This window comes from Prunus mume, linkage group LG1 (assembly GCF_029339155.1).
Source record: "Prunus mume cultivar Tortuosa linkage group LG1, ASM2933915v1, whole genome shotgun sequence".
Lineage (NCBI taxonomy): Eukaryota > Viridiplantae > Streptophyta > Magnoliopsida > Rosales > Rosaceae > Prunus > Prunus mume.
The window spans coordinates 20,533,786-20,545,484 of NC_142698.1; the positions used below are offsets into that span (position 1 = coordinate 20,533,786).

General features: G+C 37.7%; 2 protein-coding genes across 2 annotated transcripts; both read left to right on the forward strand.

The window, feature by feature from the left end:
- Positions 1–739: 739 nt before the first annotated feature.
- On the forward strand, positions 740–5,165 carry LOC103321663 (Protein kinase superfamily protein). Its single transcript, XM_008223523.3, has 6 exons — positions 740–1,231; positions 2,316–2,623; positions 2,714–2,849; positions 3,591–3,727; positions 4,193–4,316; positions 4,551–5,165. Exons 1-6 carry the CDS (start codon positions 1,168–1,170, stop codon positions 4,937–4,939), a joined length of 1,158 nt encoding a protein of 385 aa, XP_008221745.1. The 5' UTR covers positions 740–1,167; the 3' UTR covers positions 4,940–5,165.
- A 750-nt stretch (positions 5,166–5,915) lies between these two features.
- On the forward strand, positions 5,916–10,759 carry LOC103321762 (ruBisCO large subunit-binding protein subunit beta, chloroplastic). The gene is made up of 15 exons (XM_008223629.2): positions 5,916–6,207; positions 6,691–6,924; positions 7,018–7,143; positions 7,516–7,653; positions 7,745–7,840; positions 7,983–8,225; positions 8,314–8,548; positions 8,722–8,891; positions 8,999–9,076; positions 9,167–9,238; positions 9,356–9,460; positions 9,631–9,723; positions 9,805–9,897; positions 10,276–10,402; positions 10,508–10,759. Exons 2-15 carry the CDS (start codon positions 6,697–6,699, stop codon positions 10,519–10,521), a joined length of 1,818 nt encoding a protein of 605 aa, XP_008221851.1. The 5' UTR covers positions 5,916–6,207; positions 6,691–6,696; the 3' UTR covers positions 10,522–10,759.
- The last annotated feature ends 940 nt before the right edge of the window (positions 10,760–11,699 follow it).

Here is an 11,699-nt window from a genome sequence, read left to right on the forward strand (position 1 = left end):
GAATGTGCATAAAATTTGGTGACAGTGTTACACACCTCTCATAATTCCTACGTCTTCTATAAGAGGAAGACAAAACAGAGCAATAGATTATCACCAAAAGGAATAGATATAGATTGAGATATAAATGCACATCTTGTCTTTATATCTCAAATGGTGTCAGTGAAGAATTTATTTTGGTCAGTCTTGTGAGCCAAGATTAGAGGACAAAGAAATCATTTTGTTTTATCTTTTTTCCTGATAATGAGGAGAAAGGAATAATTTGCCATGAATAGCAAGGTAAAAAGATATCAGACTAGATGATTTTTTATATGAATATTTCTTCTTCTTTTATTTTGCAAAGAAGCAAACCACTATGTACTTATCTTTTGACCTAAAAATCTTTTTCCCATGATAGTTCGCGGTTTTTCTTGAAGTCTATTAGTACTTGTTTGAGCAAGTTATGGTTAAAAGCCAAATGAAATGAGTGGAAGATATATTTATATAACAAAATATAGTTTATTTATGCTCATGGGAGAAGCTGATTATCCACTATATACTTCAAAAGTGGGTTGGTCTATATATTAATATATGTTCAGATAAATAACTCATTAGAATTTTAATAAGAATGAATGTTAGGTAAGTTATAGTAGCAAGCAACTGACTAGCAGCCTTCCTGCTAGTGTGATACCAAAGAAGGGTGTGAACAAGGGGCCGAAAAAGAAGGCATATGGGCTTAAAGGAAAAGAGAAGAAAGAGAAAATGTATTGGAGAATGATGGAAAAAGATTGGTGGGAATTGAAATCCACCTTATATATGCGCATTGCGCACTGAGAAGAAAGCACCATATATATTTTTGAATCAAAACAAAAATAAAACCCTCCGACTATGTGGGCCCATTTCTGCCATGGCCAAGAACCAGCACCCACCTCAACCCCTCACCCCATCATTACCATCGAGAATTCTCTCTTACTCTTTCTCTCATTCATCAACAATTGTACCATCCACACAAAGTCACAAGAAAACAATTACCCATTCTCTTACTCCTGTATCTTTGTTTTTGGAATTTTCTTTTCTTCTTTTGCTTTTCATTTGGGTCTAATTCATCCTCTGAAAGCCTGACTTAACCTTAGTTATGGTGATGGGTGGCTGGTGAGGAACTGGACTTCGGCTGTTTCTGGTTTTGCTATAATGGGTAACTGTTGGTTCAGGTGGGAGCCTTCAGTTTACAGAGTCTCTTCCAATGCAAAGTCAGGTTGGTCCTCATACATCTTTTTTTCTTTCTTTCTTTCTGTATGTTTCTCTAAATGGGTTTGTCAGTATGCTTCTGTTGCTTTTCTCATTAGATTAGTGAGAGATTGGAGTAGAACCTTAGTTCAAATAATCATGCTCTGTTTCTCTCTGCTTTGGATCCTCATGTATAATTTGTGGATTTGTGTGCTGTTCTTCCTCGTACAAGAAACTCAATACATAAGTCATTAATCAAATTGATTTTGACTATCTTACGAAAAGTTTCATTTTAAGAGTATTTACATAGCGATATGCAAAAAGATCCTTTTACCTTTTCGGACTGAGATATATCGACTGGTCAAAATACAAAACTCTGTGCTTCTGTATTTTTCATTAGTTTTTGCTGTTATTTATGTAGGCAACATGTTTTTGTTGGATTTGTTTTGTAATCCTATATGTTTAGAGGAAAAAACAAATGAACAGAATATACCCTTTCACTTTTTCTCTATGGCCGCTTAAAAAGGTAATAGATTTACCTTTCTTGTTGGAAGTGAATACTCCTCATGCCTTGATTCTTATCTTGATAGTAGAAGTTCACTCTAATGAGTTTCTGAAAGTATATTCTTTTTGGCTCGAAATTAAAATTTTCCCTTTCCTTATACTTTTAGTTATATGCTCTTTACTTTATGAAATTAGTAATCTTTAAGCTTCTTCCCGGTCCATATGACGACTCTCAAAGATTTTCTTTTCTCTCTTGTATAAATTGTGACTAGAGTTACTAACTTGCATAGCAGATTAAATATTTCACATTTTGTTGCTATCAAATATTATGTATCAGTATTTTGTAATCTCTTCATGACTGTAATGGAATTTTCTACCTTTATTGCTGTAGAGAATTGATTTTGGTATGTAAAAAGAATTTCATGTTACCTTCAAAAAGCTGAAAGTGCTCACTCGAATCTGCAAAGAATTTTTGTTCTTGTTCTTTTACTTAGTTCTTTATGTATGATGCATTTTCAAGTTCATCCGGGAAAAAAAGCTTTGACTTTTGCTGCTTGTTGGATTGGATGGTTGGATGTGTGATGTTATACTCTTAACTTTCTTTTCAGAGTCCCCAAAAGACCAGAGCCCCTCAGTGAATCCTAGGGAAGATGATAGTAAGTTACCATCGAATCCTGAAGAGGTTGAGATCCTACGCCGTGATTCAGCTGCAAATCCTTTGATTGCATTCACATTCAGTGAGCTAAAGATAATCACTGGAAATTTTAGGCAAGATCGCATGTTGGGTGGTGGAGGATTTGGAAGTGTGTATAAAGGGTTCATCACTGAGGATTTAAGAGAGGGGATTTCCCCCCTTGCTGTAGCTGTTAAAGTTCATGACGGTGATAACAGTTATCAAGGACACAGAGAATGGCTGGTAAGCTTTGTGTTCTATCTTTTAGCCCATTAAGAATATCAAATGAAAGATACAAACATCAGTTTCATTAAGCGGTTTGTGCATTTCTAGGCAGAAGTCATATTTTTGGGGCAGCTTTCTCATCCAAATTTGGTAAAACTCATTGGATATTGCTGCGAGGATGAACAGCGGGTGCTGATATATGAGTATATGGATCGGGGAAGTGTGGAAAACAATTTATTTTCAAGTAAGTAACCAAGCATTTTATATCCCTAAAAAGAGTTATCTGATTTATATGTAAATGCAGAGAGAATTAGGGACAAAAGATAGATTTTTTTCTTTTCACCTGAAGGGAAAATTGAATGGGATGACAAAAAATAACAATGGAACAGCAATATGATTGACCAGGCACAAAGATTTAAGAAAATGCCTTTTTCATTTTATTTATTCTCCTTGCGTCTGTCTTCTCTCGATGAACCTTTGCACATAATTCTACCCAAGCTGCTGGATGATATCATTATTTGCCTGATGACACTGCAGGGTGTGGAATGAACATCTTAGGACATTAATTCTTTTTGTCATAGGATGCAAAGGCAATTAAAAGAAAGAATGACCATAAAATGGAAAGATAAATTCTGGAATGACAATACATAAGGTGCCACAATTTATTGGTATCTCACTATGATCCGTGAAAGTTGCTTTCAGCTAGAAATGGCCCCTAAAAAAGATGACCTATCCCAAACGGGAATTACAGGACTTCGTCCAATTTCCAATTGTTATGCCAAAGATTGAGTGATTTAAGTTGTTATGAGACGATCAAAATATGAAAATGAAAAGTAAAAGAAATAAAGGAAAGGGACCTGTTTTAAGACAAACCTTATATATTGTGAAATCTGTTAAAAGTGAAGCTGTTAAACATTAATTGGTGAATTTTGTGGGCCTATTATTAACTTAAGACTATCTCACATGCATGTTTGCCTTTTATCAGGAGTGCTGCTTCCTATGCCTTGGTCCATACGGATGAAGATTGCATTTGGTGCAGCTAAAGGACTTGCCTTTCTCCATGAAGCTGAGAAACCTGTCATCTATCGTGATTTTAAGACATCTAATATTCTGTTGGATCTGGTTGGTATACTTCACCTTTTCTTTGAAAGAAAACAAAATTAATTGAACTTATATTGATAATTTGAGAATGTTCAGTACTATGAGGCTTGTGAAATTTGATGGTTTAGATGGTAATGCTATTATATGATCATATGAAAAAATGCATGAAGAACAAAATTACCAAGGGTTAGCTAGTCATGGATGGAGAACAATCTCCAGCTGAGAACGATGTCAGATTCAACTCTTTTTTACACTCAGCTACTACTTAAGTTCACAATGATCATGTCCTAGAGTACCAAATACCAATTACTATATCAGTTGCAATTGTATGAGTTTTATTATTATTCGAGTGGTCAGAAAAATTATCGTGGATTGGTGGGATGAGCTAATTTGAATTACTGCAGCGTAGGTATCATTGCTCTTCTGAGTAATTGCAATTCGCTTGCTAATTCTTACAGTTGCACTTTCTTTGCATATGCAAAACAGGACTACAATGCAAAGCTCTCTGACTTTGGCCTTGCGAAAGATGGACCTGTGGGAGACAAATCTCATGTTTCTACACGCATAATGGGGACATATGGATATGCCGCACCTGAGTATATCTTGACAGGTAAGTCCTATCACAAATTAAGGCACTTTTTTTCTTTTGGCATTCGGAAGGTCTTTGCGAACCAGATAGAGACAAAATCATTCCATTTTGTTCCCCATAACATCCAACGTCAGTGTTTCACTGTTAAACATGGCATTTGAACTCGTGTTGGGAACTAAAGATCATTTGATGGCCTCATATTCTCTTTAAGTGACTTTTGGACTGACATAGTTTACTATCTATCTCTGTGTGCAGGCCATCTAACTCCCAGAAGTGATGTTTATAGCTTTGGTGTTGTTCTTCTCGAACTGCTGACTGGAAGAAAATCTTTAGACAAGTCACGACCAGCCCGGGAACAAAACCTTACTGATTGGGCTCTCCCCATGCTCAAAGAGAAGAAGAAATTGCTCAACATCATTGATCCGAGACTAGAAGGAGATTATCCTATTAAAGGAGTTCATAAGGCAGCCATGCTAGTTTATCATTGCTTGAACCGAAACCCAAAAGCAAGGCCTCTAATGCGAGACATTGTAGACTCTTTGGAACCTCTGCAGGTCCCTGAGGAAGTTTCTGCTGAAAAAACTATAATAGAGGTTAGCCAGTTTCCGAATGCTGAAACTAAAACGAAAGAAGATTCACTGTAATGTGTCTTTGGTTTGTTTAGAAAGAGAGTTTTTTGTTGTTGTTGCATTAATAGCTTCTTTTGTGTGTATCTGAGAAGAGATACAGCTTCCTTTTTCTTGTATTTCTTTCTTTCCTTTTTAATCATTGGTTAAACATGGTTTTGTGATGATAACTTGTAACTGGATTATTGTAATTGTAACTTGGCGTAAATATCAATATAAAGGCAATATTCTCTTGTTGATGATATATACTGTGATTGGTACTTCTCTCCTTTTCAGACATGTATGGAGTTTGATCTACAAGGCTAGTAATGTCATTAATTATTCTGATTCTCATTGGATGCATAGAATCAGATCAGTCTTTAGAGAAGATATTTATGTCTATCATCTTCAATACAGACGACAAGTCCACAGAAAGAGCATTTGATGAATGGGCTTGGCTGTTAGATTTCCTTCCAGCCCTTCCTGGATGGTGATTGAGCCCCGTCTCACTTCTTCATTTGTGATAAATAATAAAAACATTTCCAACAGCCTCTTTAACAACTTTGGAATGTTAAAGGTGTGTTGGGGGTTAAAATAGGTAAGTCTGTTCTTTATTAACACTCGTTGCTTCTAAAGTCAAGTTAAAAACCTTTAAGAACCGTGCTCATTCTCTTTCTTGTAAATTGATGTTGATTTTTTTTGTTACAACCAAAGTCTATGGGTTAGAAGGAGCCCACCAACCAAATCGGGCCGACATCCGGCGTAATCTATCATCATTCTAAATACGAGCCCGAAGAAGTTGGAAAGACATCAAAACAACCCTATCAATTTCCCAACCAAAGAAAACCAAACCCAAATGGGCCAGTGCCCAACTCTAAATTGCAAATGTGCAATGATTTGAGCCCAATCCCAATTCCCAAGTAATTCGGAAATCGTAGGAGAGAAAATGCCTATGAGAAAAAAGGAAAAAAGGTTCTGGAGTGTTCGGAAGTAGGACAAAGGAAAGGGTCCAACGGTCCAGATTGAGTTTGAGTCTGGAAGCTTCAAGAGCTCAAGGGCGGGCAGTGGAGTGGGTATCAACTCTATTCTTATGAATCCCTAGAGGTAAACCTAACTCCATCTATCCATCCATCCATCAGTCGCCAACATACTATAACCGTATAAAGTTGCATTTCACACCCTCACTCTCTCGTCTCTCTCCTTCGGCGTTTCTTATCCAAAAACCCCACTAAACCCAAACCAGAGCTGCTGCTTCTTCTCAACCTAAATCTACCCACTCTTCATCCACTCTACTGTTTGGTTGTAAGGTAAGTCCTCTTCAATCTCTCTCTCTCTCTAAGCTCTGTTGCCTATTTTGCTGATATAACTACGCAAGTCTTTATCCTCTCGTTATGGCGCTTTTGAGAGGTGGCTTGCCATACCCCTCTGGGCTGAAGCTTCCGGCCAACTGAAGCTTAGGATTGTGTGTTTAATCTTGACTTTTTCAATTTATTTTTGCAGCTTGTGTTTGTTCTCTGCGTTGTGTTTCCTCGTTTTAATGAATTCATCTTGATAATACAGTTAAAATTAAATGAAATGAAAGAAAAAAGAGGACCCCATTTGCGTTTAATTAGATATGCTACGAGAAATTTGTCTAGCTGCCTTTTGTCTATAGCTTACTAGCAATCAATTTCATCTCATATTTTATATACTGTTGTTTGGTCTTTATCTTTTACTTTTTGATGTTATCAATTTCTACACGGTCAACAACTATTGAGTTATACAATTTCTGATGTTCTCAATTTTTACAGGGGTAGATGGCATCCACTTTTGCAGCCATGACTTCAGTTGGCTCCTTGGCTGCTCCTAGTAGCCGTGTGATTGATAGGAAATTCGACAACTTGTCATCTCGCGCTTCCATTTCTCCATTCTCATTCTCTAGGAGGCACAATGTAGTTCTAAGGAGGACACAATCTCCTAGGATCTCTGCCATGGCCAAGGAGTTGCATTTCAACAAGGATGGTTCAGCCATTAAGAAACTACAAGTGAGTCTTCTGAACAGGAAGGATGCTATTTTGTTTTAATGCATTGGTGCGTCTTATGTATACGTTCTAACATTCATTCTGTTTGTTCTACAGACTGGTGTCAACAAGCTTGCCGACCTTGTTGGGGTTACACTTGGTCCAAAGGGTAGGAATGTCGTTCTAGAGAGCAAGTATGGCTCCCCCAAAATTGTTAATGATGGTGTGACTGTCGCAAAAGAGGTATGTGAGCCCTTTCTTTGTTTACAGTCACATTTTCTGATAGAACTAGTTTAAAGCTAACGACTGTTCTCATTTTTGCTTTGCTCTGTAGTATAGTTCTTAGCGTATGAGCTTAAAATTGTTTTACATCTTGAGCATCAACGCTTTTTTTTTTTTCCTTTTCCTTTTGCATTTACTCTGAGATTATAGCAGTATGTTTTGAGTTTGGCGAAGCTTATGAGCTAAATGCTGTCCTTTCCCCTTAAATAAAAAATTGAAATGATGCCTTTTCACTTTATATGATATTGCAATTTTGAGTTTATCCCAGTTTTCATGGGTCATTTAGGCATTGCAATTTTGGATTATTCACTTTGTTCGTTTCTGCCTTTAAAGGTTGAGTTGGAGGACCCTGTTGAGAACATTGGAGCTAAGCTAGTGAGACAGGCGGCAGCCAAGACTAATGACCTAGCTGGTGACGGGACAACAACATCTGTTGTTCTTGCACAAGGTCTTATTGCTGAAGGTGTCAAGGTTTGTACCATGATCTCTCTAATTTCATTCTGTTAAGAGCGATTCTGTCAAGCCTCAAGGCCACTTCTGTTAACCGAGTTCAATTGTTCAGGTGGTTGCAGCTGGGGCTAACCCCGTTTTAATCACACGTGGCATTGAGAAGACCACCAAAGCTCTGGTACACGAGCTTAAGTCAATGTCCAAAGAGGTAGTGTGAATTGTGATCTCCAAGTTGATTGTTTCTCAATCATTTACTTTGTGGTGGTATCGTCATGGTTTTGTCGCTTCTTTTCATTGCTTCATATTCCTTAAGTTTCTCCAGAACAAGATCAATTTACAACTCATTGCAGGTTGAAGACAGTGAGCTGGCAGATGTGGCAGCTGTTAGTGCAGGAAACAACTATGAAGTAGGAAACATGATTGCTGAAGCTTTGAGCAAGGTGGGTAGGAAGGGTGTGGTGACCCTTGAAGAGGGAAAAAGTGCTGAGAACAGCCTCTATGTTGTAGAAGGAATGCAATTCGATCGTGGTTATATCTCACCTTATTTCGTCACTGACAGTGAGAAAATGGCTGTTGAATATGAGAACTGCAAGGTAATGTGTTCAATTGCTATCACAAGTTTTTTTTTCCCTTCTTTTTACTGGACGATGGAAGTAACTTTTGAACATGTTATTTGTGCAGTTGCTTCTTGTTGATAAAAAAATAACAAATGCAAGGGACCTCATTAACATTTTGGAGGAAGCTATAAGAGGAGGATACCCAGTTATAATCATTGCAGAAGACATTGAACAAGAAGCTCTTGCAACTCTTGTTGTAAACAAGCTTAGGGGAGCTCTAAAGATTGCTGCCCTTAAAGCTCCCGGGTTCGGTGAGCGCAAGAGCCAGTACCTTGACGATATTGCTATTCTGACTGGAGGTATTTTTACATCTATCATTCATTTTTGTTTCATCTTGCCCAAGGTGTCTTGTGCTGTGCTGATAGTATAGTTTTTCTTTCCTGTTTGAATGGGAGGGTGGTATAACATATGAGTCTCTGTTCTTGTTTTCGGATTGTAATGTGATATTGAGATGCTGTTAATTTGCATATAGGAACCGTCATCAGAGAGGAGGTAGGGCTCACATTAGAAAATGTTGGAAAGGAGGTCCTTGGCCATGCTTCGAAAGTGGTGCTTACAAAGGATACCTCCACGATTGTTGGTGATGGAAGTACCCAGGAAGCAGTTAACAAGCGAGTTGCCCAAATTAAGAACCTTATTGAGGTGAAGCCCTCTTTCTCACCTTCTCATCCACGATTGCTTACAGAAGTTGTTTGTAATTCTTTGTTATCATAGTCTAATAGCCTTAATAAGTTAAACTATATATGCAGGCGGCAGAGCAGGACTATGAAAGAGAAAAACTTAATGAAAGGATTGCAAAACTCTCTGGTGGTGTTGCTGTAATTCAGGTTGGTTTCTAAATACTTGTACATAATTTGGATTACAATGTAGTAGCAATGGGAATTCATTTGTATTAACTTTTTCTTGAATATTCGAAGGTTGGAGCACAAACTGAGACAGAGCTGAAAGAAAAGAAACTGAGAGTCGAAGATGCTCTGAATGCAACAAAGGTAAAATAATTCACAACACTAAATCTTTGTAAATTATATCCCTGTTAAGTTTTGTTACATCTGGTCTTTTGCACATTAAAGAAACCAGCAGAAATTTAAAATTTTGTAATTGTCCAGGCAGCCGTTGAGGAAGGTATTGTTGTTGGAGGTGGATGCACCCTTCTGAGGTTGGCATCAAAGGTTGATGCAATCAAGGATACTCTTGATAATGATGAAGAAAAGGTAACTTATCTGTTGCTTATTGAACTCCCTCAATCTTTTGAGTTTGGTCAACAGAAGATTCTGACAATGGCAGAAATTGAATTGATTATTGGATATGCAGGATAGAATTTTTTTTTTCTCTTTAGATTTATTTGGTCTGCTCAAGGTTCAAACCATATGGTGAATTACAGGTTGGAGCAGATATAGTTAAAAGAGCTCTTAGTTACCCCCTGAAGTTAATTGCCAAGAATGCTGGTGTAAATGGAAGTGTTGTCAGTGAGAAGGTATTCTTTCGTTTAGCTTTATGTACTATGTTACTATCTGATTTCTATGTATGTTTAATAAGTTGAAATCTCCTTTTTCAGGTGCTTTCCAGTGACAATCCTAAGTACGGATACAATGCTGCTACCGGAAACTATGAAGATTTAATGGCTGCTGGAATTATTGATCCAACCAAGGTGAGTTTCTGTTCTGGAGCTGTCATGTACATCGCGTATACGGATTTGGCAGCGTTTATGCTCTTGGCTATTTGAATGGTGATGAATGAACTGTGTAACTGATCCTGAGTGCTAGTGAAAGACTTAGTTTTGTTGGTTTAGCTGAATTCTCAAGTAATTTAACTGGAAGTGGTAGGTTGGGAGTTAGTGCTATCTTCATAGGTGGTTCCAGATGCCTGATAGGTTGTTTCTAGATAATTTTACTTGATGCATGGGGTACTCTAGCGTGTAGCTGTATTGGATTTGTGTGTGCCTGGAAACTGAGGCTCTACTTCATGTATTGCAGCTAGATTTGCAGTGATTTGAACTGATTTTTGAATTTTGTTTTTCAATGTTCAGGTGGTGAGATGTTGCCTAGAACACGCATCATCTGTTGCAAAAACTTTCTTAATGTCAGACTGTGTAGTTGTTGAGATTAAAGAGCCAGAAGCAGCAGTGCCTGCTGGCAACCCCATGGACAATTCAGGTTTGTAGTTCATCTAAAATAGCCCAAATTCTCTGTTGCTGCCTGTTCTCAGCTTTTCTCTGGCTCAAAATGCAATTGTCCAACTATTTGCTCCAACTGTGACAGGCTACGGGTACTAGAGTTGATCGAGAATAACTAGGATGTGGTGAAGAGGAGTGAACAGGGTCAACCTGGATGAGTGGCAACAAGTTATAAGAATGAAGATAGTAGTTGGAGCCATTTTTTTTATACATAAAAGATTCCGGTGAGACTAGCTTACCGGGAGTGCGGCAGATGTTGAATTGCAGTAGTAGTTCAGTTAAGTGTACGATTCCAATCACTGCAAATATAATTTAAATGGAAGAGATTTTCGTGCTCTGTGTGTGTTTGAATTCTTTTGGACTTTGGTTTTGTTTGGTTTATTTATGAAACTTGAAACCCGGTGTTTGAATTCTTGATGAGCACATGGTGGAATTGCAAATGTTGAAACCAGAAAACAGGGGTTGGTGATGAGATTACGATGCTGCATTGAATGTTTATAAATATATATGGTGATTAGGTGAGCAATCCAGAGTTTATGCGTGTTTTTATATGTGAGAGTTGTGTGGTGTCATAAAGTTATAGTCTGTGTGCTCGCTCGCGTTGCTTCCTCCAGTGGCCTCGAAAAGGAAAAGCTATAAATATCGGATGTGGAAAATAATAGTAATGCAAATGCGTTTGGACTTTTGGACTTGGATGTGCAATGTAAATTGGTTTTGGAAATGCTTTTATTTCTGCAACCGAAACGAAGAGGATTTTCAATCTGCTAGGTATTCTAACCCTGTTTTTTTTTGGTTTGTTTGTTTGTTTTTTCAAAAGAAAAAAATAATATTCTAAATTATTCTAATGTATGATACGAAGGATGGAACTTGAATTCAAGAAACATGCAAGCTACTTTAATGCGAATATGTAGGTATGTATTATGGTGCATGTAAATTGTAATAGAGAAGATGTATAGTTTGGGATTGCAGCTCGCAACCATCGCATAACAATGGAGCGTGGCAGGGCGCTCCACTTGGAATCCGCGGTTGAAGAAGTTGAAGAGGTCAGGACTCATCAGAACCAACCAACAGAGTTTTTGGCTGAATTACCCATTTTATTTTATTGCTTCCCTTTTTATACTTAGAGTTTATGAGAGAAATAATTACTTCATGAATATTGAAGACGTTATGGAAGGGTGTAAATAGTAAATAGAATTAGCGGTACGAGTCAAGTTGCAACAAACAAACAAACAAACAGTGAACAGTTGAGGAGGATCCGAACGGCCCGCCACCCCACC

Bases quoted from the DNA above. Each gene is read 5' to 3' on its own strand.
- LOC103321762 (XM_008223629.2), top strand. From the start codon at position 6,697: ATGGCATCCACTTTTGCAGCCATGACTTCAGTTGGCTCCTTGGCTGCT. The intron at 8,226-8,313 runs GTAATGTGTTCA...TTATTTGTGCAG, and splicing joins TTGAATATGAGAACTGCAAG to TTGCTTCTTGTTGATAAAAA. The intron at 9,898-10,275 runs GTGAGTTTCTGT...TTCAATGTTCAG, and splicing joins GAATTATTGATCCAACCAAG to GTGGTGAGATGTTGCCTAGA.
- LOC103321663 (XM_008223523.3), top strand. From the start codon at position 1,168: ATGGGTAACTGTTGGTTCAGGTGGGAGCCTTCAGTTTACAGAGTCTCT. The intron at 1,232-2,315 runs GTTGGTCCTCAT...CTTTCTTTTCAG, and splicing joins CTCTTCCAATGCAAAGTCAG to AGTCCCCAAAAGACCAGAGC. The intron at 3,728-4,192 runs GTTGGTATACTT...TATGCAAAACAG, and splicing joins CTAATATTCTGTTGGATCTG to GACTACAATGCAAAGCTCTC.